This window comes from Dunckerocampus dactyliophorus, chromosome 8, assembly GCF_027744805.1.
Source record: "Dunckerocampus dactyliophorus isolate RoL2022-P2 chromosome 8, RoL_Ddac_1.1, whole genome shotgun sequence".
Taxonomy (NCBI): domain Eukaryota; kingdom Metazoa; phylum Chordata; class Actinopteri; order Syngnathiformes; family Syngnathidae; genus Dunckerocampus; species Dunckerocampus dactyliophorus.
The window spans coordinates 20,985,792-21,012,266 of NC_072826.1; the positions used below are offsets into that span (position 1 = coordinate 20,985,792).

The 26,475-nt window shown below is 40.0% G+C and overlaps 3 protein-coding genes across 9 annotated transcripts; 1 reads left to right on the forward strand and 2 right to left on the reverse strand.

Annotated features, from left to right (window-relative positions):
* Positions 1 to 18: 18 nt before the first annotated feature.
* prr13 (proline rich 13) lies at positions 19 to 2,033 on the reverse strand. The gene is made up of 3 exons (XM_054784317.1): positions 2,018 to 2,033; positions 1,435 to 1,916; positions 19 to 69 (listed from the first exon to the last, which is right to left on the reverse strand). The coding sequence occupies exons 1-3, from the start codon at positions 2,031 to 2,033 to the stop codon at positions 19 to 21; spliced, it is 549 nt and encodes a 182-aa protein (XP_054640292.1).
* Positions 2,033 to 21,306, reverse strand: LOC129186085 (anti-Muellerian hormone type-2 receptor-like). 3 transcript variants are annotated; one of them, XM_054783940.1, is made up of 14 exons: positions 21,204 to 21,306; positions 20,825 to 20,988; positions 18,333 to 18,524; positions 18,095 to 18,250; positions 17,004 to 17,111; positions 14,355 to 14,452; positions 14,059 to 14,280; positions 13,690 to 13,737; positions 10,541 to 10,655; positions 9,680 to 9,825; positions 9,442 to 9,595; positions 6,940 to 7,076; positions 5,007 to 6,854; positions 2,033 to 2,061 (listed from the first exon to the last, which is right to left on the reverse strand). In XM_054783940.1, exons 2-13 carry the CDS (start codon positions 20,859 to 20,861, stop codon positions 6,738 to 6,740), a joined length of 1,530 nt encoding a protein of 509 aa, XP_054639915.1. In that variant the 5' UTR covers positions 20,862 to 20,988; positions 21,204 to 21,306; the 3' UTR covers positions 2,033 to 2,061; positions 5,007 to 6,737. The 3 variants fall into 3 exon arrangements, with proteins under 3 accessions (XP_054639915.1, XP_054639917.1, XP_054639916.1); XM_054783941.1 differs by lacking the exon at positions 13,690 to 13,737 and having other exon boundaries at positions 2,035 to 2,061; XM_054783942.1 differs by lacking the exons at positions 13,690 to 13,737; positions 21,204 to 21,306 and having other exon boundaries at positions 20,825 to 20,861.
* LOC129186087 (cell division cycle-associated protein 7-like) lies at positions 18,435 to 25,645 on the forward strand. Of its 5 annotated transcripts, none has more exons than XM_054783956.1 (8): positions 18,435 to 18,585; positions 21,926 to 22,159; positions 22,226 to 22,318; positions 24,107 to 24,253; positions 24,373 to 24,516; positions 24,884 to 25,033; positions 25,268 to 25,404; positions 25,478 to 25,645. In XM_054783956.1, the coding sequence occupies exons 2-8, from the start codon at positions 21,935 to 21,937 to the stop codon at positions 25,521 to 25,523; spliced, it is 942 nt and encodes a 313-aa protein (XP_054639931.1). In that variant the 5' UTR covers positions 18,435 to 18,585; positions 21,926 to 21,934; the 3' UTR covers positions 25,524 to 25,645. The 5 variants fall into 5 exon arrangements, with proteins under 5 accessions (XP_054639931.1, XP_054639929.1, XP_054639930.1 ...); XM_054783954.1 differs by lacking the exon at positions 18,435 to 18,585 and adding an exon at positions 21,426 to 21,649; XM_054783955.1 differs by lacking the exon at positions 18,435 to 18,585 and adding an exon at positions 21,426 to 21,649 and having other exon boundaries at positions 24,110 to 24,253.
* The last annotated feature ends 830 nt before the right edge of the window (positions 25,646 to 26,475 follow it).

A 26,475-nucleotide genomic window follows, 5' to 3' on the forward strand; every position in this document is an offset into this window, starting at 1 on the left:
AAGCACTGGATTATGGCCTCAGTCAGAGTCGCTGCTGCTACTGCTGCTGCTGCTGCTACTGGAGGAGGACTATGGGGACAGATAAATAAGTATATTAATACATTGTTCATATAAAAAAATCTGATATTTTTCTTAATTTCCATATCGCTAAACACAAAATATTGTATTATACTGTAGCTACTATTGTTGTTTTGTCCACTAAGATATAACAAGTTTTTTTTAGGATTCAATGTCAAAAATCACTTTATTTTTAAAAAATACTATAATACATTGAAACGGATATTCTCCCACATACATTGTGGGCCATTTATAACCATATTCAACATGAAAAAGGCAAATTAAAACATAGTCGTAATATTAAACAAAGTACAACGAACATAGTCGTAGTAAAAAATAAAGTTTAAGTCACAATTTCAAATGACTCAGGCTTTGAAATTTCAAGTCAGATAAAAAAAAACCCCATCAAAATAATGTCAAATAAGCCCTACTATTAATGTTAATAAAATAATATATTTTTTATATCTGCTCTGCTGTTAGCTGATTTTGTATTTTTTTTTTATATTTTTTTCAGCAGTACAGTCATCCCTCATTTATTGATCAATTAGTTCCAGACCCGATCACAATAAGTGAATTTCCGCAAAATCTGATTCAATATTAATTTAACATTTTCGTTGTTGGATCATAGAAAACCTGTTTATGACTTGCTAAATATGATTTTTATCATTATTAGAGCCCTGTAGACATGAAATATCACCCCATCGTCACCTTTACACTCCTATTATTCTTTGTTTACACCACATTCCTCAACTGTAATGCGCAGGATACGGGATCACTGCAGGGACGAGAGACAGCTATGGCTTTAAAAATTAGCACGCTAGCAAGCTAACTAGTTATCCTCCAATTTATTTAGTGTATTTTAAATTTAAGAAAGAGTTTAAAATGGAGTGGGGAGGAAGGATAAACAAGCCAAAAACCTACCACTTCCAAAAGGAATGGCAGAACTTCTTTTCATTCTATCATGTCGGACATGCCATGGATGATTCCATGTTGTGTGGCCTTAAGCTAACGTCATGTCTCAATCATGGAACATCACTGACGCCTAGTGGCCAGAATACTACATACCTAACTTTGTCTTTCAATATTTCTTGACTACGAAGAATGCCATAGTCAACCACCAAACAGCAATCATTTTGTAATTTTTTAAAAACTGCAAGAGCAAGGGAGCAATAATCCAACTGTGATATTGCGGGGGACGACTGTACAGTATCGTAAATTTTAGCTCACAAAACAACTGTAATCTTAATATTCATAAAGTAATAATACAAATAAATAATTAATGTAATCTTATGTTAGGTTATAGTTAAACCCACTCTAACATGCCTAGTTTAGTCATTTGAGACGTGACGCTTGCATGTAGAGCTGTGCCAGTCTCACCTTGCCACCATGTTTGTGGTGCCCGTGTTTGTACATCTTATGCGCCTTCTTCAGCTTCTTCCCCTTCTTCAACTTCTTGTGGGCTTTATGTCCCACCAACCCCATGGCCATTCCAGCCAAGCCTCCTCCGATGGCTCCACCCATGGGATGGATGCCACCGGAAGGGTAAAGGCCTTTGTGGTGATGATGCCCTTTGTTTTCTTTGTGGTGGAGCCCTTTCGGAGAGCGTGGGTAAGCGCCGGGGTAAACGCCTGCACCTGGGGCAACTGGATATCCCCCAGCGGTCATGGGGTAAGACTGGGGTCTTGGAGCTCCATAGGGCATCACGCCAGGAGGTGCGTTTGGCACCATGGCCGGGTTGAGGCCAGCTGGATACTGGACAGGTGTGTACTGTGTACGTGGGGGCTGAGGGAAGGCGCCTGCAGGTGGCACAGGAGGATATGCAGGGTTGTAGCCAGGAGGGAAGGCTGGATTGGGTGGACCTAGTGAACACACACACACACACAAACAAAACATGCACATTTAGCCACTACAACGACCCACACTGCAAAAAAAAATTATACAACAAAATATGCATGCATACCTTGATTTGGCCACATGTTTACACTTCAGGCGTTATATAAAGTCCTGGACAGACAGAAAAAAAAACACTTAATTAAATGCAAAAATAATTTTAAAATAACAAAATAAAAATGTAATGTAAAATGTAATAAAATTGTGTACTAATTTACAAAGGCCAATCAGGCCTTGGAGTTCATTAAAATACATTCTTATTATTTGGTAATAGTGATAATCTATTAGAAAAAGACAGGGTGTGTGAATGCTTAAGAGATGAAGAGAAAAAGTGAACACAGCAGTAACCTTGCATTCACACAGAAAATAAGAAATTTGCATAAAATGAAACATTTTATCACACAAAAGAGGTAGCCTGAATGCCCTGGACAGCAACAGCTTGATGTTGGAATGGCTTGAATGAACTGAGAAATCCGGACATTTAAATAAATGTTAGAAGATTGTTACAAAAAAGTGTGAATTTTGCAAAAAATACTAATTTTTTGAATGTGAAAGTCCTGAATGAGTGGAATGGTTTCATGGTGGAATGGTTGGAATCGCTTGAGAAATGTGTGAATGGTGGTCCAAAATAAGATGAGCATTTATTCTTTATTTACTGTACGTATTGATGTACTCCATATGGACTAAACACTTGATTCTCTTTTTCTTCAAAGCCTTCTTCACTCAGACTGGGTCCATAACCAAGCTTGTAACCATTACTGCCTCTGCAACATACATCCTGAATTACAGCTCAGGAGTCTCACCTGTCTAAGGAAACTCCCACCCTGTACGAGACTAAAATTATTTCGAAAAAACGAACAGTTCCAAATGATTTGAGCATTTTGTCTATGACACGATTCAAATCGGTTGAGAAATGTGAGAAATGCAGAACTTTGAAAATTGGAACATTCATTTTCAATGGAACCGTGTTTTGGTAATTTTGAAAAATCTGGGAATGTTTTGAAATTTCTGAATAGGTAGCAAACTATTCCCGAATGAGCTGAACGATTTGATGTTTGAATTGAATTTGAAAATGAAGGAGTTAGGTGACAAAAAAACGGCGGAATAAGAATACTAAAAAAACTCAATACTGTAGATGAAAGAACATGTTGGGGAAGTTTATAAGATCACTTTTAGGCCTGGAGGTGCATTAAAGACAATAAAACATTTAATAGTAATGAAAATAACCACACAGAAAAAAATGCTATACTTGATAATAAAGTTTAATAAAAAGAACTCTTTAGATTAAAAAAAAAGAAGAAAAGTATGCATTCTTCTACTAATGGCTAAAATATACAGTGGTGTGAAAAAGTGTTTGCCCCCTTCTTGATTTCTTATTTTTTTGCATGTTTGTCACACTTAAATGTTTCAGATCATCAAATTTAAATATTAGTCAATGACAACACAACTGAACACAAAATGCAGTTTTTCAATGAAACTTTTTTATTATTAAAGGGATAAGACAATCCAAGCCTACATGGCCCTGTGTGAAAACAAACACAACTGAGATTGAGATCTATCGGCCTGAAAAAGGTTATAAAGCCATTACTAAAGCTTTGGGACTCCAGCTAACCACAGCAAGAGCCATTATCCACGAATGGTGAAAATATGGACCAGTGGTGAACCTTCCCAGGAGTGGCCGGTCAACCAAAATTACCCCTAGAGCGCAGCGATGACTCATCCGAGAGGTCACAAAAGACCCCACAACAACATCCAAAGAACTGCAGGCCTCACTTGCCTCAGATAAGGTCAGTGTTCATGACACCACCGTAAGAAAGGCACTGGGCAAAAATGGTCTGCGTGCCAGAAAGCATGTTGATGATCTCCAAGACCTTTGGGAAAATACTCTGTGGTCTGACGAGACAAAAGTTGAACTTTTTGGAAGATGTGTGTCACAATACATCTGCCATAAAAGTAACGCCACTTTTCAGAAAAAGAACATAACATCAACAGTAAAATATGGCTGTGGTAGTGTGATGGTCTGGGGCTGTTTTTTCTGCTTCAGGACCTGTAAGACTTGCTGTGATAAATGGAATCAAATTCTGCTGTCAGGATATGCGGAATAGAAAAAGAATGGATGGATGGAATTCTGCTGTCTTCCAAAAAATCCTGAAGGAGAATGTCCGGCCATCTCTTTGTGACCTCAAGCTGAAACCAATTTGGGTTCTGCAGCAGGACAATGATCCAAAACACACCAGCAAGTCCACCTCTGAATGGCTCAAGAAAAACAAAGTGATGACTTTGGAGTGGCCTAGTCAAAGTCTGCTGTGGCATGACCTTAAAAAGGCGGTTCATGCTGGAAAAACCTCCAATGTGGCTGAATTACAACAATTCTGCAAAGACGAGTGCGCCAAAATTCCTCCACAGCGCTGTAAGAAACTCATTGCAAGTTATCACAAACGCTTCATTGCTTTTGTTGCTGCTAAGGGCGGCCCAACTAGTTGTTAGGTTTAGGGGACAATCACTTTTTCACACAGGGCCATTTAGGTTTGGCTTATTGTCCTCCCTTAATAATAAAAAGTTTCATTTAAAAACTGCATTTTGTGTTCAGTTGTGTTGTCATTGACTAATACTTAAATTTGTTTGATGAAGTGTGATAAACAAGCAAAAAATAAGAATCAGGAAGGAGAAAAACAAATTTTCACACCGCTGTATTTTGTAAAGTACATTTTTCAACAGTATCAAGTTGTGTAATTATTGAGTTATTACAACACACCTGTGGCTGCTTAACACACTCAAAACAGACGGTTGCAATGTCTGAGATTGATTAGCAGAGCTAAACTACAACATACATTTGTATTTTAGCTTAAACGAATCAAGATTAGAAATCTAAATCCACAATGAACATTAAGTTTATTTTAGAATGACGTGCCGTTTTAAAAACAGACTCGATAATACGTCAGGCGTGAACAACCAGGTTGTAACTCCACCAGCTGTATGGCTGAACGCGGATAATGATGAAAAACAAACATTTCATAGTATTTTACAATTGCATTCCACGATTTTTTTCCCAGGCTCACCTTTTGGAAGCTTTTTAGTTGGTAAATTGGTCAGGAAGTGCCAGCTGAGCTCCAATGTTTGTCTTCCGCATTCAGCAGGGAGAGAACATGCGCAGGAAGCCGCGCCCTCCTTTTATCCTCCACGCACTTGACTTAACTTCTACGTAAGGGAACAACATAAATTGTTTCTTTTCTTTTTTTAACAACACGAATTATTGCGCAACCACAGCTATTGTTTGTGACGCTTTCAACACGGAGTCACTCACTGAACACTTCATTACGTACGTCTAATGGGATCCAATACAAAAAAAGGTAGAAAATAAACATAATGTAATAATGTCTAGTTTTGATAGGTGTCAATGTTTATTTTTGTAGTTGTACTTTTGTTCAGTCTCTATGGAAAATGTGCCTCATGTCATGGAAAAGGCATGGACGTGACAACTTTCAAATGATTGGCCTCTTAGTCATCTGAGAATGTGGACTACACCTGTATGAAAAGTTGTGTGCATGCACGTGTGTACTGTATCTGTTATCTAAGCTCACAATGAACATTTTATTTTCCCACTTTCAGCCTGTCAGGAGTCCAATGGCGCCTCTCTTGGTCACTCTCCGGCCACCCCAACGGGCATCTAGACAATTCAGGTATCAACTTATTGCCACCCCTATGTGAGTAATGGTCTCACCTTGGCCACCCCAATGAAAAATTTCTGGCTCAGCAACTGCAGGGGTGACCACAGTGAGTTAATAGTTTTTACGCCGGATACTCTTCCTGATGCAGTACATGGCTGGGAATCAAATCCATGTCCTCCACCACAAAGTGTAGAAGTGTAGAAGTGTGTATATTATACCACCAGTGATTATGACCATCATAATAATGCAATACGCACGATTGAATGCCCTGAGAATACAATGGACCTGGATGAATGACAATATTCACAAGAATACAATACACACAGTTTTGAAAATATATCAAGTTTGATCCTACAGCAAAGTACAGTGGTTCTCAAATGGGTGTACTTGTGATTTATAAAAAAATATACATGATACACAAAAAGAAAATTTGAATCTCTAAACTTTTGAATGCACATCTCCTCGCACCTCAAGTGTGAGTTATTTTTGTTTGTTTTTTATCTGACACAATGCTGCTGCCAATCATTTACCCATTTCAGGGCCTAACAATAATAAAATAAAGCAAATACTCCTTGAAATGTATTTTAGAGAAATTCATTATTTTTTTTTAGTTTTGCTTTCTTTTCAATAAAAAAAAATGTTAAACAATATTTCAGGCTGAAGTGGTCTTAAAAGACAAGAGGAAAAAATGAATATATAATATTTTGGGGGAGATTTGGGGGACTTTTTGTCATTAGGGACAAATGACTGACAATATTTAGAACCTTTTAAGGGTTAAAAGCACTTAAAAGATTCAAAAACAAGACCTAAAAACATAAAAACACAAAAAAGATGTACAGGTATAGTGCCTTTACATAAATTGTAACACTGAATAAAGCATTGTGAATTGCCTTGCTGTTAAAGTGTGTGACAGAAATCAACGTGTCTTGTCTTGTCATACAGCCTGCAGCTTCTTTTCTGATTCCTGCATGTCTAAAGTGACAGCAACAGTGTCTAATTTCATCTCATGATTGGCATTGATCTTAAAAATGATTCAATGCAGTAACAAAGGAGCTTCACTGAGGGATCCTCAAGACTTACTATCGATATGTAAACAATAAGAAGACAAGGTGAAGATAATTGTTATACAAAATAATGAGAGTGAAGAGATACTAATCTGTCTACAACACACTGAGCAGTCAGCCGAGCATCTGGGTCACAGTCCCAGCATTCCCTCAGTAGACCTTGCAGCGCAGACCCCTGGGATGGTCACAATTAGCACAGTTATCACTTTATTTCCTGCACTCAATCAGCATTGTTTACATGCAGCCTTCTACCACAGTACCTGTCTCAGCAGCCGCCAATGCTCTGGTATGGATGGTCTTCTTTCCATGTGAGACACGTGAATGGTGAGGCTCTCCCAAGTCAACCTGGCTCCCAGCTCTTGTTGGTAAGGTAGCAGGTGTTGTGGAGGGGCGTCATCTGCAGAGGGAGACATTTAGCACAACATCAGTACAGTACTTCCATACTTTAATAGGTACACTTACACAACTGCACACCTTGCATGAGGGACAGGTGGCCAGCGCTCCACTAGATGGTGCTGTTTGTTTTTTTCCCCAAACAAGTATTTTATACTTCATACAGAATGACAGTGATTCAATTATGTACAGTAGATCTCCAATTTTGAATCGACATTTGCAATAAAAGTGACTTAGTAATTATTAGATTATATTCAGCTCATTAGGCCCCCCTTCGCTCTTCAATTGCATACAATCCAGGTTTAAGACTTAAATATGCCTCACATTTATTAAATGCATTAAAGGTATAAAATGTATAGCTACTCACCAGAAATGAATGACAATGACAATGTCAGATGATCCATAAACAGATGGAATCAGTCACGATGTAGCCTTAGCCTGGCTAGAGGCTAAATAGAGAAGGCATTTCTCCAAGCTGCGTCTACTGTACATAATCCACACTGCTTGCCTGTTGTAATTCTAGTAATGATTTACATCATATATTAACTTGTGTTCATCTCGCAGGTTTTGCGGCTGGATTGAAACTCATAACTAGTGCTTCCGTAGTGATACCATGGTGCTTGCGAATCAAGCACCGCCAAACAAAGTGCGAAATCTCAATGCTTGACCAAAAAACATCATCAGTGAAGCATAAAGACAAAACATGCAAAAACTGTGAGCTTTCTAACAGTGGTATATGTATGATGTACATTTTAGCCTGCATTATCACAAGCAGTTTCCATTTATTTTACTCTGTCAAGCGTCTGTGAACATTCTTAATCATACAGGTCACTGTACTCTGGACTGCTCAGGTTGTCTTACAACATTTATTCTATTTTCTTTTACTATTAAATAGCACTGATACTATTGGTAAACTGGCACATGTTAAAGATAGGAAGTGAAGAAATGATCAGTAATGGCTAAGACATAGAGCAGGATGATATAAGCTCTACTTGTTTTACTTTTTACAATGTACTTCAATGTAACTTTTTTAAGCTTGTTCAAAAAAGCCATTACAATAACCATTATTTATTAACTTCCTTCCCCCTCATACAAAGTGTTTTTATTTTATATAATTTTATTATATAAAAGTGCACTATATCCTACTGACAGATATACAGTAACTAGCCTTTTTAAAGTACAGAATGTTCATTTTGTGTGCACAACATAAATATTTGTTCATATTTTGAGTGACTAATATTACAATTAAAAGTATTAGTGTGTTTTAACAAATTAGACATCTAGTTGGGTGAATTTTATTGATGTTAGGGCTTTTGTTTTGGTACATCTTATTAGCTACAAATGGCAACTTCCTGTAGGGCATGTTGGTGCATGCTGGTGCAATTGCAGTATATTTCTTGTCTGTCAAATTTACAAAATTTTCATAGTGATGGAGAGACTGTACACTATGTCCACAATTATTGTGCAATTTGCATTATTGATTATTAGTTTTATGCTTTAACAATAACAGTGCTCTTGGTCAATCCAAAAATGTTAATAAACCTCAAACATGAATATTTGTGAATATTTAAGGAAATGAAAGTGAGGTTTTGGCTTTTATTGAGAATATCTGTGTGTGCACAATATATTATTATATATATTATATATATCAGATATTTCTTGGCCAAGACATAGCCTTTCAACTTGTGTGTCTTGTTCAGTTGTGGTCAGGTTTCAGCCTTTCTTACTGAGTAAGAACACCGTGTACCGTACTTCTGGACACTCCAGGTAGATTACAGTTCTGGAATATGACAGCACTTGAGGATAATAGGTTCCTGGGAGCTTCACGTTTGATTTTCCTCAAATATTTGGCAGTTAATTACCATGTTTTTCTTTTGACACGTTTTGTGCGCTTGCAACAAAACATTTAATGATTCTGTGGTCACATCCTAATATCTTTTCGGCAATTTCAAGAGCGTTGCATCCCTATGAAAGATGTTTTACAGTTCTTGACTTTTCAGAGTCTGTTAAATCTCTCCCATTTTGCCAGAGAAAAAGAAGCTGCCTAATAATTGTGCACACCGAATAAAGGGTGTTGATCTCCCAAGGCCACACCCTCCCTCAGTACACACATGCACATCACCTGGTATGCTTAAACCCAATAGGCATTCAAGTTTATTCAGCTTGGGGTTGGAAAATATACATAAAAATGAAAATATTGCCAAAATACTGACTTGCCTAATACTTGTGCACAGTGTATTTTACCAGCTTTCGACACCTTAGAATACATTGTGGTGCTCTGCAAGCATGGATTTCTAATTATCTATGACACAGCTCTTGCTCTGGATGATTAGCTGTGTGTTGTGTAGTTGTTATGGAATGGATTTCACCTTGAAATAAAGCCGAGCAGCGCATCCAGATCTCCCACAGCAGCAAACCAAGAGCATAGACATCAGCGTGCAGGCACCAGTTGCTGAGGAGATTAACGGAACCTTCCAGGATCTCGGGGGACATGTAGCACAGGGTGCCGGCCTGAGCATGACTCTGAAGATGGACAGTCATCTAGCACTTGACATCATTTTAAACAGGCCTTCCCTGCATAGTGAATGAACTGTGCACGTGTCTCACCTTTGTGGTTCTTGTTTGGCAGTGTCCCAAACATGAGCGCAGGATGGTGGAGCAACCAAAATCAGAAAGGGCACAAGTACCATCTGCTCGTACAAGCACATTGAAGCTGCTCAGGTCTCTGTGGGCCACAGGCGGCTTGTGCCCTTCTGAAAGTAGAAATTTACCAACATAAAGCGAATACAATTGGAAACAAAAGTCAACCCATTTGAAGTATTTGTATGTGTGTGCATGACGCCTGGCAGGTAGACTCATATACATGTGCGGTAGATCCCCGCTTTTCACTGGGTTTACTTTCCAAGACCCCCATGAATAGAAAAACAAACACAAATAATGGACATACCCGTGATAAGCCCTGTCATGTTCTGTTGCTAAATAAAGTTTCAAAACATGAGGCAATATCTCAGTTTCTTATGGCCCACACCAAAAAGCTCTGTGTCCACACACAAACACTTTTGTTTTTGAAAATCTCCAGATGAGTTTTTCAAAATCTCAGTTTTTAAGACCAAAAACCTACACATGCATACAGCATGGAAAAGCATGTATTTAGAAAATGTCCGTATTTGACCCGACATGGGCTCAAAGCACTCAAGCAACATGCATCTTGGCCAATTATGCAAATTAGCCAATGGTGTCAACACAACTTCCTTATCAAAGCACCTTCCTGCTGGAAAATGTTGAGTGAATTGACTCGTGAGGCAGTGCCCTCTGCTGGATTCATAGCTGCAGCACTCTTTCACCCCTGCAGAGGCCACCATCCTACCACGTTCTATTTAAGTTACTATAAAACACATGAATTACTTACACTGTAAAGCTGAGGATCTACTTTAATCGATTTTGTACATTTACGATTCTGGCATTTACCTTGTGTATGAAGGTCCGTGTGGAGATAGCAGAGTCCCTGTGATAAAGAGTGGCACATCTTGAGCGACAACAGCCAGCTGGTGGTGTTCTTGCACAGAAAGGAGTGCAGAGAGCCCTGAAATGAAAGTTATGCCAAAGAAAGTGAACACTGAAAAATGAATATAGCGTATAAACAGAAAAATGACATTTTCACTTCATAACATATTAAAGAAATATTCCCTTGACACTTCAGCAAGCATATTTATTACAATATATCTTCTCAAGGAACAATATTACAGAAATTAAACTTGGATATACTTTAGAGTAGTCGGTGTACAGCTTGTATGGTAGCAGTATAAACTTATTATCCACTGAAAATGAGTCACCACGCAGGCTACTGTCAAGATAGCTGGCAACACAAGTGAGTAACAAGATAATTTTGTCTTAATTGTGTCCTTGCATGGTGTCAAGCATGGTGGTAGTGTCATGGTCTATGGCTGCATGAGTGCTGCTGGCACTGGGGAACCACGGTTCATTAAGGGAAACATGAGTTATTTGGTGTGGATAGTAAATCTAGAATACACAGACAACTGGTAATTATATCAAAGCTTCATTTCTATGGTACTGTAACACAACACCATCCATCCATCCATCCATTTTCTATACCGCTTCATCTTCATTAGGGTCGCGGGGGCATGCTGGAGCCTATCCCAGCTGACTTCGGGTGGCAGGCGGGGTACACCCTGGACTGGTCGCCAGCCAATCGCAGGGCACATATAGACAAACAACCATTCACACTCACAGTCATACCTATGGACAATTTAGAGTCGCCAATTAACCTCACCTGCATGTTTTAGGGAATGTGGGAGGAAGCCTGTGTGCCACGCACGCGCACACGGGGAGAACATGCAAACTCCACACAGAAATGCCCAGGTCTTCCCGATCTCCAGGCTGTTCCTGTATTGGCCAACGTGCTAACCACTAGACCACCTATGACTCTCTTAAGGTAAGGTAACACAACACAATAGTTTTAAAAATAATATATTTTAATGTATTGGGTCTCAGACTGTGCATGTGTACCTAATAGAGCTATCAAAAATAGCATGTCAACGGCGGTAACTAATTTATTTCATTAATGACATAAGCATTTTTAGCGTAATTTGCGCATACGCATCACATTGCAAGCCACGGTTCTCTGTTATGATGACAGACGGCGGCACAGTGTAGCTTCCCACAGTCACACAGAGTCTGACACTCTTTTATAACGTTATTCTTACCTGAACACATCAACAGCAGTGCAATCCCAACACCATATATGTATGGTGCTAAACAAACACGTCTCTAGTCCATTCGTCATTGCAACGACACTTTCTCATTGTCACTTGACGAAACCACGAGATGCATTCACAGACACTCCGAACATCACATCAACGTCTTCATTATGCTCGTATGTGACGTCTAAATCAGGTGTCACCAACACGGTGCCCGCGGGCACCAAGTCGACCCTAAGGACCACATGAGTCGCTCACCAGCCTGTTTTTCAAATAGCTCAAATAGCGCCACTTACCTGCGAGCTACATCAAATTTGTTTAAATCACACTTACATGTAAACTGGAAAAGACAATATACAGGGTGTCCCAAAAAATGTTATACACCTGCTACAACAGTCTGTCATGCCCAGTATTAGAGAAGACTTTGAAGATGAGGACTTTTATTTTCAGCAAGATGGGGCACGCCCACACTACCATCGCAATGTTACATCCTTCCTTGATGAGATCTTCCCAAACAGGTGGATTGGAAGGAGGGGTTTCGATGAATACTCTCCACGTTCACCAGATCTCACACCACTAGACTTTTTATGGGGATACCTAAAAGACAAAGTCTACGCCAGGGGTCACCAACGTGGTGCCCGCGGGCACCAGGTAGCCCCCCACGACCACATGAGGTGCCCGCAAGCCTGCTTTTCATTCAGGTTTTCAGTTAATGTGAGAACACTAGAAAGAAAAGTATTCTGAAACATAAAATGTGAGTTGTGGATACCAGCATTTTGTGAATGTTTTGGTAAAACAAGCATATTTGATCTGTTTGGGTTGAAATAAGGTATGAAAATCATTTCTACAAAAATGAGTAGCTCGTGGCCATTTTCATTTTCTAAAAGTAGCTCTCGCAAGAAAAAACGTTGGTGACCCCTGGTCTACGCTATGAGAGCTGCAACAGTCATTGAACTGAGAGCAGCCACTGAATGTGAATGCACGCAAATACCAAGGAAATTGTTTAGTGATGTGTGCAATTCCATTGCTTTGCGTTGCCAGTAGTGTCTGGACCAATAGTTTGAGAATAGGCAGTGACAAAACAATAAAACTATGTTTGTAAATTCTATTCGACTTGAAATTTAACAAATTATAATAAAGACCTAGTTTACAATTATTTAAAGTGTTTATGTTGCTAACTGGTTGCTTTATAAACATTGCAGTAGGGTAGATGAATGTCAATAATTATTAATAATAACATATAGTTAAAGGTAAATTGAGCAAATTGGCTATTTCAAAAGTGTGTATCAAACTGGTAGCCCTTCGCATTAATCAGTACCCAAGAAGTAGCTCTCGGTTTTAGAAAGGTTGTTGACCGATGGTCAAAATAACCAGAAATGCAAATAAAAACAATAAGTAGATATTCTTATCAGTCACTTTGTAACTCTTAATGCGGAAGTACAATTTGCTAAATCTAAGTGTGCCCAGAAATCCCAGAAAATGGACTCAAAACATATGAATTCAACTTAAATGACGTGGTGTTTTTGAACGCAACTCCTCATTGCTTATAATAACACAATTAAAGTCTGATTCAAATATTCTGCTATTAAAGAAACCATCCATCCATCCATCCATTTTCTGTGCCGCTTATCCTAATTAGGGTCGCGGGGGTATGCTGGAGCATATCTCAGAGGGGGGGTACACCCTGGGCTGGTCACCAGCCAATCGCAGGGCACATATAGACAAACAACCATTCACACTCACATTCATACCTATGGACAATTTAGAGTCTCCAATTAACCTAACATGCATGGTTTTGGAATGTGGGAGGAAACCGGAGTACCCGGAGAAAACCCACATACACACGGGGAGAACATGCAAACTCCACACAGAGATGCCCAATGGAGATTCGAAACCTACGGTAGGTCTTCCCGGTCTCCTGACTAACCACTCAGTCACCGTGCGGCCCTTGAAGAAACCAGTGTTCTGTAAATAGACTTTCAGACATGTGTGCAATTTCATAATGTGATTTACATTTTCAGTTAAGCTTAATGCTGTTAAATATACAAATATATACAGTATAATCCTGCCCTGTCATTTATCTTCCTTTCAATAAAATACAGTAAAAATTGGCATATTTCAGACATGTGTGACATGGTGATTAACTATGACTCATTAATTTGAAAACCGCGATTAATCTGATAAAAAATGTTAATCATCTGACAGCCCTAGTACTAACGTTATGTCTAAAGTGTGCATGTCAAAGGATGACCAACGTTAAGCACTCACATATTCTGCATACTGCAGGACAATGAGCCAGCTGCCGTCATGTGACCTTCTCCCAGAGCCCAGGAAGCAGATGATGCTGGCATGCTTCATCAGTGGAAGCCCGTAGACCTCTTCCTCAGAGGTGAACGCGTGCTTCATGGCGGCGGGGATAACTTTCACAGCCACCACAGAACCTCCATGTGTTCCCCTCCACACCGTGGCAAAATGCCCACGGGCCACCATCTGAAAGAGATACAGTACGTGTGCAAAGTGCTGCTTTGTGAGATTTAAGTTTTAAATATACACGTTAGGTTTACCTGATGTAGTTGTATATGAGTGACATCCATCTGCGAGGTGTGTGTTGTTTGGCAGGAACACACTGGTGAGCTATGAAGGGAAGCCTGGGGCGTCTCCCCTAAAATAAGTCAACATTTAGATCACACATTTCATGAATTTAATCATACTCTCACATACGTTTACCAAGTTTTCTCTAACAGTGGTCATGGGTGTTTATTTACTCAACTGTAGAGAGTACCAGGCATCTAGTAGTGAGCATGGCCTTTTTTAATTACTGATTGATCGTTGATTGTCTCGAATTGTCTTCAACTGAGTAAAAATGGAGTGCAATACTTGGCTGCAACCAACAGAGGCGCTGTTGAGTCAGTCTTGAAAACCTGACTTGTTGACTAAAGCAGTACACATGACATCAGCTATGGCAAGTTGCACTACATCAATGCAATGGCACAACTCTTTACTCTGCTCAATATGAGAGTGGCATGAAAACAGAAGTTCAAAAAATTCCAAGAAAAATACTGTATTGACCGAAATATAAGAAAAAAGTCTAAAAAAGAAAAAAATCCTATCTTTGTGTTCTTGAGATTTACAGATACAAAACAACAGGTGGTGCCACCGACTTCTTCTCCTCAAGCGAGACAGAGCTTCTCTTACTGTCACTCACACACCTTAAAGCTTTGTCTCAAAAGATTGTTAGCAAGTTGGCAGACAACAGGGAGTTATGATTCCAGTTTTAAGGTAATGGTGATCATCACAACAACTGTCCAGCAGCTAAGAAATATTCTTAAAAACATATAGTACAAAATTACTATAATAACAACAAATAAAATATATAAATAAAATAAATACAAATACTAAAAAATAATATATTAAAAAACATTTTTTATTGCAATCTACCAGTGATATTGAAAGCACGATTTCAAAACCATATTAAAAATTATTATTATTATTTTTAAAAGAGGGATTATATTGAGTATTGTCTTATATCCGGGTCAATACAACAATTCTATATTGTTTTATATGATCAATTGGGCGACACACACAGCAATTAATCGGGGCAGAAGAGGCCACTGTTTTAAGGAAGTACATCAATCCGTCATTTATCGCGGTTAATTGGTTCCAGACCCAACCGTGATAAGTGAAGTAGGATTCCTTATTTATAAATAGAATATTTTCATAGTTACAGCATAAAAACCCTGTTTACGACCTTCTAAATGTGTTTTTTAACATTATTAAAGCCCTCTAGATATGAAATGACACCCCTATAGTCACCTTTACACTCCTATTAACCAATACAGTAGACATACAGTAAGAGTAACAAAGCTATTTAAGACTTGTGCTTGTGTGTTTCTATAAATGTGTTCTGTAGGGGAGCTGAGTGGTGGGCGGACAGGAAGTGACATCAGGGGTTGGGAGTTGAGTTTTAGCTTGCGGTGGGTTACAACTGCAACAGCAGCCTGTGTTTTTATTAGAGATTATTGTGCCTGTGTGAGATCATTCAAACTTGCAATAAAAGCCTGTTGTTATGGCGATCAAGTCTCTTGCTTTTGTGTCTCATTGGACATTACAGTAACATTACTGACAACTTGTGACCAGTGTAGAATACTACATATCATTCACAGTGCCTTGAATGCGTCTTCTCAATGCTTAATATTTGTTTTTTACTTAATTCAGCCATTTTTATGCTTGAAAATGCTCAATTTAGGTCAGAAATATGTAAAATGTGCTTGGACTAATAATAGGCCATATTCAACCACAAAACAGCATGATTGATTAATTCACATATACAGTATATTTTGAAACCACAGGGCTTGTTGGTCTAGGCGTATGATGCTCGCTTTGGGTGCGAAAGGTCTGGGGTTCAAATCCCTTGAGTCGAAACTCGGGGCCGCACAGTGGTCTAATGGTTAGCATGTTGGCCACACAGTCACAGTCTGGAGATCGATTCTCCCTTAGGCATTTTCTGTGTGGAGTTTGCATGTTCTCCCCGTGTGCGTGGCTTTTCTCCGGGTACTCCGATTTCCTCCCACATTCCAAAAACATGCATGTTAGGTTAATTGGCGACTGTAAAAAATTGTCCGTAGGTATGAATGTAAGTGTGAATGGTTGTTTGTCTATATGTGCCCTGCGATTGTTGGCGACCAGTCCAGGGTGTGCCCCGCTTGTCGCCCGAAGTCAGCTGAGATAGGCTCCAGCATACCCCCGCAACCCTAATGAGGAGAAGCGGCATAGAAAGTGGATGGATGGATAGATATTTTGAAACCTGTGAAGCCATGAAGCTGTAACCGCAAAGTGGCAAGGGACGACTGTACAGTATTCTCACACTTGTTCAACCAAGAGAAAGCCTTTGTAGCTTTACATGTTAAAGTTAAAAGTTACGATTCATAGCCAACCATAAATAAGTGCAGAAAGGACACGGCAATGTTCATGAAAGAGGCGTACAGATGTAGGAGAGGAGTCTTACAGCAGAGATAAGAACCAAGGTCAATGCAGCAGAAAGAATGAAACAGTTGCAAGGCCAAACAAAATCATTATGTGAAGGAAATACTGTATGACTGCAAACACTGCATGGTTTGATAGCAGATTCTGAAGGAAATTATATTTGTGCTAAATCAAGGAAAGATTAATAGCAAGAGTCAGCGTTGATCTAGATAGGGGACACAAATACCTACTTGAAGAAATGTTACTCTTCCTCTGTGAGAGATGCAGCCACTGAAGAGCAACAATTACAAAGCAGAGGAGCGCCACACTCAGGACAACAATGATTATCCACGTTTCATCTACAAAGAAAAAAAAAGTTATGTTCTCATAGAATGTTATTATGCAGTGCAGTGGTGTCCAAAGTGCGGCCAGGGGCCATTTGTTGCTCTCAGCTCGTCTTTTTAACTGGCCTGGGGTACATTCTAAAAACACTAACACAAAAATGACAAAAATCAACATCAGAAATAGAAAAAAAGAGCAAAAAGGCATGCTGTAACGACAAAAACCTTAAATGTTTTTATGAATACAGCACATTCCCGCTATTGGTGGGGGTTACTTTCCAAGACCACTTGCGAAAAGTGAAAAACCACGAGTAAATTGAGATGCCCATTAAAAAGTTTTTTGACAGACGGCTTGCTCCCCCACTACTTGGCTTTGACGCTCTCCTCCGATTTTGGATCAACATTTGCAACAAGTGACTGTTGTAATTATTAGATGAAATTCAGATCTACGTCTACGTTTCTACATCACCACTTTGAAAATGAAATGACAAGAAAGCCAATCCAGTACAATCACATCTTCACTGAAGGTCAAATTAACCTTAAATGTTTATTTATTCCTTTCATGCATCATTTATATGCATTTTGAATTGTGTTCTGCATGTAAAACTGTAATTGTAAAACTATAAAAACTTGTTTTGTGTTAACATTTTTGGCTTTGTGGTACAGACTGGATTTATATATATTTTTTATGGGGAAAATCGGCCTTTGTAATGACGCTAACCAAGGTTCCACTGTATAAGTTTCACTTTTGCATCTCCGCACATACAGTAACTATGGTGTGTTCACGGTGGTACATGTAGGCTGTATATTTTACCTGTATTATCATGTATTTATAGATTATTACCAACCTATGGTGAATGAGATGTGTTTTCTGCAGACACTGCCTATTTATCGAAAACAAAAATGATCAAAACGGCCGCGGCATCCTTTGATTTTTCATGTACTGCATGTTTTAAAGTCAATAAATAATAAGTGCTACAGAAGAGGTACAACAGTCATACCCACAGAGCCAGTGGGCCCGGGCTCTTGTGACAGCCCAGTCCAATTGATATTGCTGTTGCACAGGTCTGCGTTGCATACACATTTAACCAGATTCTTTTGACGAGCTTGCGGCTTGCAGGTTGCATGCGGGCAAGACTTTTCAACCTTATTGCAAGCTGTAACAGAAGATTGGGAAGTGAGTTGAGTTTTGATTGATGTGCAAGAGGCATATTCATCACTGATGGTATCACATCTTACCCAGAACGTCAACCTCTGGCTGGCCACGGACGATGAGGAAATAGCCCACGCAGCAGTGCGTACGCTCGCAAATCTGCACCGAGCCGCTGACATTTCCCTCCTGGAGATATTTGTTGTTGTTGGGCTTGATCTGAAAGGCACACTGCCGCTTCTGACTGGGAGACTGGCTGGAGACGCATAGAAACATGCATTCTGGGAAGAGACATCAATGATAATCGTTTATCGCGGTTAATTGGTTCCAGACCCAACCGTGGTAAGTGAATTTTCACCAAGTAGGATTTCTTATTTATAAACTGAATACTTGCATAGTTAGAGCATAGAAAACCTGTTTATGACCTTCTACATATATTTTTCAAACATTTTTATATCCCTCTATATAGCCCTATAGTTTTAGTCACCTTTACACTCGTATTACCCAATATAGTACCACAAATCAACCACAAAACACGAAACTGCTATCATTTATTACTTTATTTTGAAAAAAACCTGATAGAGTGAAGCCACGGAATTCTAGCCGTTAAGTGGCAAGGGACAAACTATGACTTAGAGGAGCAATACCACTGGCGACTTACACAAAGATGAACTCATGATGACAACACAGATATAATGTGGGGTTGTGCCTTTTTCCACAGTCAAATGACTTCATCTTTATGGTTTTCATGTGGGACTGGGATTGGCATTATTACGGATTAGGAAATGTTGGTAACCAATTAGTGGCCAAGGGTATTTCTTTACACAACCGCAGAGAGTTCTAGTCGGTCTTTATTACTAATGTGTGGAATTGATTGTCAATTAATCACATCTTGAAGCAATTGAGGCAAAAATGTAGTGCACAAAGCAAAACAATAAAAAATTGCAAACAAAAAACAACAAATAAATAAAAAAAGGGGTGGTATCTAAATTTGTTTATTTATTTTTATGCGGAAAAACACACTTTCCATAGTATCCATACCTGTCAACATTTGCCTGTGAAAATAGGGGAACTGTTTCACAAAATAAAGGGAAAATAAGGGCAATTGTGATCTTTCCACCAAACATTTGGATTTTTGACACACAAAAAATGGCCAGGTGGGTGGGTTCAGGTTTAAAGACCCAACTCCCTACTGTGGTGTATACAAGCCATCAGCTAAATGGTTTTGATTTAGTTTTTATGCCGGATGCCCTTGCACCAGTATTATTTTACTGGCATGTTTGTCTTTTGAAGGCCAAACTTTACCAGCTATAGGTTGCGCACCCTTAGCTGTGCTGCTGCGGCAATATATAATATAAAAAAAAAAATTTCATGAAAGTTAAAATATGGGAAAGAAAAGAGTTTCCCGGGAAAACAGGAGGTTTGACTGGTATGGTATTATCTGCCATCTAAAATGTGAAAAATGTGTTAAACTAGGAAATGAAATGTTAAAATCAATTCAGTTACTACTACAATTGCTACATCCACACCATGGCACCTCACTGGGTTGATTACACTTCTCAAGACAGTAGTGGCATATAAACAGGAGTTCAAAACATTCAGAGAGAGAGAGAGAGAGAGATTCTTCCAGTTCCCAGTAAAATAATATTTTGTGCAGTGGCTAAGGAAGTAGAGCAGGCTGTCCAGAAATGGGAGGGTTTGGCGGTTGGAACCCAGCTTCCTCAGTCCCAGTCAGTCACCCACCTTGCCTCCAGTGCAGCTCACGCTGCAGTATAAATGTCAGTGAATGTTGGTGATGGTTGGAGAGGCCAAAATGGCAGCCACATTTCCATCAGTCTAACCCAGGGCAGCCGCACGGTGGCCGAGCTGTTAGCTTGTTGGCCACACAGTCAGGAGATCGGGAAGACCTGAGTGTGAATCTCCGCTTGGGTATCTCTGTGTGGAGTTTGCATGTTCTCCCCGTGTGTGCGTGGGTTTTCTCTGGGTAGTCTGGTTTCTTCCCACATTCCAAAAACATGCATGTTAGGTTAACTGGCGACTCAAAATTGTCCATAGGTAGGAATGTGAGAATGAATGGTTGTTTGTCTATATGTGCCCTGCGACTGACTGGTGACCAGTCCAGGGTGTACCCCGCCTCTCACCCATAAGTCTGCTGTGATAGGCTCCAGCATACCCCTGTGACCCTAATGAGGATAAGCGGCATAGAAAATTAATGGATGGATGGATGGCTACCCCAGGGTGGCTGTGGCTACAAATTACCACTACCAGTGTGTGACTGCAGAGCGAATTAATAATGGGTTCTCAGTGTATAGCACTTTGGATGTCTAGAAAGGTGCTATATAAATCCAATCTATTGTTATTATTATTGTTGGAAAATAATAATAATCTTTATATTTTTGGATTTAACCACATCACACTGGTCAACATGCATAGGAATGGGACAGGAATTGTTGGGGGGGAAAAAGAGCGTTTTGATCAATGTAAACATACGTCCTAAATACAAACAGCATATATAATGTGTACTGTATAAAGCATAAAGTATAAGGAAAACCAAGGTGCTTTAATAGAAATGTTTACTCACCCAGTGTTAGCAATAGGCCCCACCGTCGCAAGATCATGGTTGGTCACTGATCTCAGCCTGGCCTAGCGGGGTTGTGGGGTTTTTTTTTGTTGTTTTTTTTGTCATTCCCAGTCATGGGAATGTAGAGGGAGTTTCCCACCAGCATCACTCCCACAAGCACACACCTGCAGAAACCACACACACACCAAATAACGGAGTGTGGGAATACATAAAATCGAAACTAAACCTTCATTGACTAGAAATCCTCCTAATTCAAAAGTGTGTGTGTGGGGGGGGGGCATTTCAAAGATAATGGAGATCGGTTTTAACATTTCCACAGTCAGTAGTTGTGCTTACATTGGCGTCGTACGAGTCATACATTTAAATAAAACCACATTACCTGCTGTGGTAGTTGAACGTTTCAACATATTAAATGTTAGGAGTTTAAGGACATATATCAACATTAGCAAACAACGGCTATTTTGGACCACCTCAAATCTCAAGGATGCGTGTTTTGTACTTCACGTCGCTCCACGCGGGTGGTGATTATTGTCGTGGTGCTATGTTGTACTCGCGCTGTCCCGCGCTAACAAACAAGCACTTTCTTTTTCAATTATCTTAATTGGCGGACTCTTTCGACTTTCTGCCTTTGTTGTCTGTTCAAGTAGAAATAGTAACAATACTACGTGTTTGAATGTTTTGGTTCCCTTTTATAATCGGCAGGGAGAAACTTTTAAGATGTATCCACTCACGAAGGAGCTGGCTGAAGTTTTTGCGGAGGACTCTGAGAACGATGAAACGTTTTATGGTTTTGGTGAGGAAGAACTGAGCGACCAAAGCCATCAGGTCACCTTAGGGATTAATTTATTTGTGTTATGTCTTGTTTTTAATATAAAGAACACATTGCATTCGTAATTTGAAAGTGTGGGTTTGCTATTACTTGTATATGCAATTAAATCTTTGATGTTTTAAGACTTGAAACACCGCCTAATCAGACATAATTAAACTGACTGGCACTTTTTCCATTACTTAAGAAGTAGAAGCATCAGAACTGTAAATATAATCATCAACCATCTTGATTTATGGCACTTTAATGGAAATGTCTTTTTTTTCCTCCATTAGAATACTGACATGCAAGGTGAAGATCAAGACAATGCCTCCACGCAGCAGAAATCCACGTCCAAAGCCTTCAGGCTGAGGGTGGCGTTCCGCTCGGTTCCGTTAGTCCCAAAAGCCACTGATGATGATGATGATGATGATGAAGAGGATGAGACGAGAGGGTCCGATGAGGCTGAGGATGTGTCTGACTCTTTTATGGCCAAGAGAGAACAAAACATCAGAGCCAACAAGGCAATGGTAAGATGGAGGAATGGTTCAACATAATGCTTGTCCATGTTTGACCTCTTCCTCCCCCGACGTCAGCTGGCCCAGCTAATGGCGGACCTGCAGAAGATGCCTGGAGGTGTTGGTTTCCTGAAAAAACAAGAAGGAAAGCAGCCCAAGGAGAGAAACTCTGTGAGTAGATGATGGAAAGTGTCATTGATCAAGAGGAGACTCAAAAGTCTTGACAAAGATGATAATGCTAGTACAGTAACTTCTGAAGGGTCCAGTGAGTCCAAATTGGGTGAGGGGTCACTTCAGTTTTCAGTGTTACTTAGTATGGAACAGCATCGCATCAATTTGAGAAGTGTTGCTAACATTTTCATTTTGACCTTCTCATCTAGCAACTATTACGATTACCGTATTTACCCAATTACAGTAATCCCTCGTTTATCGTGGTTAATTGCTTCCAGGCCCGACAGTGCTAAGTTAATTTTTGTGAAGTAGGGTTTCTGAATTATAAATAGAATATTTTTGTAGTTGGAGCATAGAAAACTGACCTTCTAAATACAGTTTTAAACATTATTAGAGCCTGACCCAGCCCGACACATGACCCAGAAACGGATGTTTGTGGAAAACATTGAGTTAAAAAAATAAAAATATATATACTGTATGTATATGTTGTCACATTCTTGAGCCACTTGGAGGGGTATTCTGCAAAAGTGGCTCAACCAACCCATGCTTTGTGCTGAAGATGCAGCTCAACAAAACCTAAACTCTAAACAGACTTAAACGGTACTTCAACAGTGATTATCAACTTACTTTGTCAAGTCCAGGTCTCGGCTTTGTGCTCAGTACGCGTTCATTTAAAAGGGGGCATTGACGTCATATTATTCTACTTTTCCAGCCAGTGCATTTGAGCCAGTGCAAGATGAGCAAGTAATTATTATGGAGCGTTATGAGGCGTTGCTAAAAGCAACACTGTTGCCACCAATAGAGCGATGGAGGATCGCTGACATAACTATGCTGTGTGTGTAAATTGGCAAGTTAACACTGATTATGACACTAACTATACCCTACTAGTCTTTTCATTTATCAATGCTCAACATTGCACAACTTTTACGTATTAATTCCTTATACATTAAAAAAATTGGAGCAACAACTTTCTTTTTCTTTCATCTTTGAAATACTGTATGTCTATTATGGCAATAGAATGCTGTACCTCGTGGTGACCACTGGGTGGCACAGTTGACATGTTTTGTGGGAAGCTTTTTCCTGTATTGTTAGAATACATGTTTTGTTGCAGTTGATGCCTCAGAGTGCTTATTCCTCCAGCAGATATTACTCACACAAGGACTGCTGTGACATATATACGTCTGCTCACATTGGCCTAATTATTTCATCTTGCATTTTGTTCCTGGTGCTTGGCTCAAAAAGTGAGCAAATTGAGCGTTTTCTCTCTGCTGAAAATCTATATCTCTTACAGAGAATTTATGCTATTCCCTGGCTATAGCCACTCCCGTTGTAGTGCTGCCTGAATTATTCTTGTTCCCACGTCCACCGGGTTCTCAATAAATGGTGACGCCATTTCCGAATGAGTTACTCAGTGAAACAGCGGCGCTTTCATAGCCGATTTGAAGTTTTGACATAACCTGGTCGGATGTCTAGCTTACCGCGAGGGTAGCACACTCATCTTTTTTTTTTTGTGTGTGTGTGTGTGTGTCTCACTGCACACACTGGCCCCTCTCCCACTTCCCTTTCTCATCAATCAGCAGTCAAACGTGGTGTAGATGTACAGTATTCACAGACTTGCGTTGAGTCAGATATTTCAAAACACACATTTCCTCCACTTCGGTGTTTTAAAAAAATCTGAGTTTGGTGTGGGAGCCGCAACAAGGACGCTGCAGCTCCGAAGTCTCCGGTTGGCAGGTCTGCACATTATTAGCCCTGTGGCATATTAAAATACAATTATATGAATTGCAGCAGCGCACACCCCGGTCGGGAAAGGAGCCCAGGAAGAACCCAGAGAGGGCGGCCCGCAGACAGACCCGCTCCATGGGAAGATGCGAGGAACTCCCTGGCCCCCAGGAGGCGGATATGGAGCTCAGCTTGGAGGAGGAGCTTCTGGAGGTATGTTCTGATGGACACCTGTACCTGTTTCTATTTAAGTTTGGTGCCTGAAGGCATGAGAAGAGTTATTGTTATAGCTCATTTTACTTTATTCATCACTGACAGAGTGTGTGATGCAGGTCCGTCGAGCCCCACAGAGACGTGGCACCCCGCGACCCAGTCAGAGCAAGCCTCACATCATCAGGCCTGTGGAGGAAATCACAGACGACGAGCTTCAGCTGGTGGCTGATAACATGACGGAGAAGGTCTACAACAGAGTGACTGTGGGTTCTGGTACTACATGTCTCACTCAGTAACATGTGGAAACCAGGCAATCACCTCACCACCAGATGGCAGTCTCACTGTAGTACTGTAGTAAAACCTCAACCTCAGAGGAACCAGTTAAGGTTAAGCATACTTATATTTAGGGCCCAAGCACCGAGCATTGGAACTTCTGATGATGATTATTATTATTATTATTATTATTATTCCATGCATTTTTTAGGGCCTCAACAGTGTTTGCAAGCGCATCAGACCTGTTGAAAAATGTTTTAGGCGTCCCCAAAAAAAAAGAAAATTACAAAAAAGAAAAAAAGCCAAAAATCATTTTGTTTCTGTGTGTGATGTGAGACTGTGTAATTTGGTTTACAGGGCTCCACATGTCACCAGTGTCGACAGAAAACGGTTGACACAAAGACCTGCTGCCGAAACGAGGAGTGCCGGGGCATCCAGGGTCAGTTCTGCGGGCCTTGCCTGAGGAACCGATACGGGGAGGACGTCAGGAAGGCCCTGCTTGAGCCGGTTTGACCTCTACCACAGCAACACATGCTCTCGTGCACTTACACATTACAAGATAAACTAAGTGCTGATTAAATTGCATCTTTTGCAGTTTATTTGGCACTTGTTAACTAAACAGTTGTCATCGCTACATACAGGAATGCAAAATGCTCTATTGAACACTCACTTGTCTAATCACTTTGTGGCCTTCATCAGGTTCAACATATTTCTGTTTTGAGCTCTCTTCCATCTCCACAGGAGTGGCATTGCCCTCCCTGCCGAGGCATTTGCAACTGCAGCTTCTGCCGCCAGCGAGAAGGCCGCTGCCCCACTGGGATTCTGTTCCCTCTGGCACAGTACCATGGCTTCTTAGACGTCCACTCATACCTCAGCAGGTAAAGATATACAATATTTTCTCTCTTCAGTGCTGAAATGTACAAAAACACTTTTTTTTATATCTTTTTTCAGCCTCCGCAACAAGCTGAAGAGTGACGGCGTTGATGTAGAGATGTGAGGCTGAGATGAGTTACTGTGTGATTTTTAACAAATAAAGATATTTTTGGACAATTTCCATGGGACGCTTTTTCAGAATGCTAAAGACCGGACTTATCTTTGTATACAAGTATAATGTCCACACAAGGCTACGACTTCATGTCAGTCATGAAGAAAACATTAGTTATAAATTAAAACAGCACTATGTTATCACCAGTAGTTGCTTCTGTAGAAAGTCAAAGATCCTGGATATGACAAGAGCACTCCTGCTGTTTTAAAGTATCTGCCTTAAAACACTTGTCAAAGATCCTCCATATGACAGGAGTGCTTTGCTGTTTTTGAGGATCTAGTACAAAAATGCAAGTAAATCATCCTCCATTTGACCGGAGCACTCTATTAAAGTACAGTATACTGCAAAAACGCTGTTCAAATACTGTCAATGACAGGAACACTGTGCTGATTAAAGCACTGTATACTGCAAGAATGCTTGTTTAAAGATACACAATTTCATAGGAGTAATCTGCTGCTTTAAAGTGTCTACCGCAAAAACACTCAAAGTTCCTGTATGATAGCAGCACTCTACTGTTTTATGTATTTACCGCAGGAATGCAAAGATCCTCTATTTGTGCTGTTCTAAGTAGCTACCACAAAAACTCATGTCGAAGATCCTGGATATGACAGGAGGACTCTGGTGTTCTTATAGTAGGTACAAGGGGTGTCAGCGAGAAATCTTGTCACGTTTTAATGTGACGTTTAATTTAATGATGTGACACCCCTAGTATCGATTGCAAATAGGCATGTTAAAGATCTTGGATATGACAGGACTGCACTGCTGTTTTAAAGTACAGTATACCTCAAAAATGCTAATCAGAGATCCTTGATATGACAAAAACAGTTTTTTTATATCTACCGTTAAACACTCATCAGAGATCCTTCATGGACAGGAGTGCGCTGTTTTTGAGGATTTACTGCAA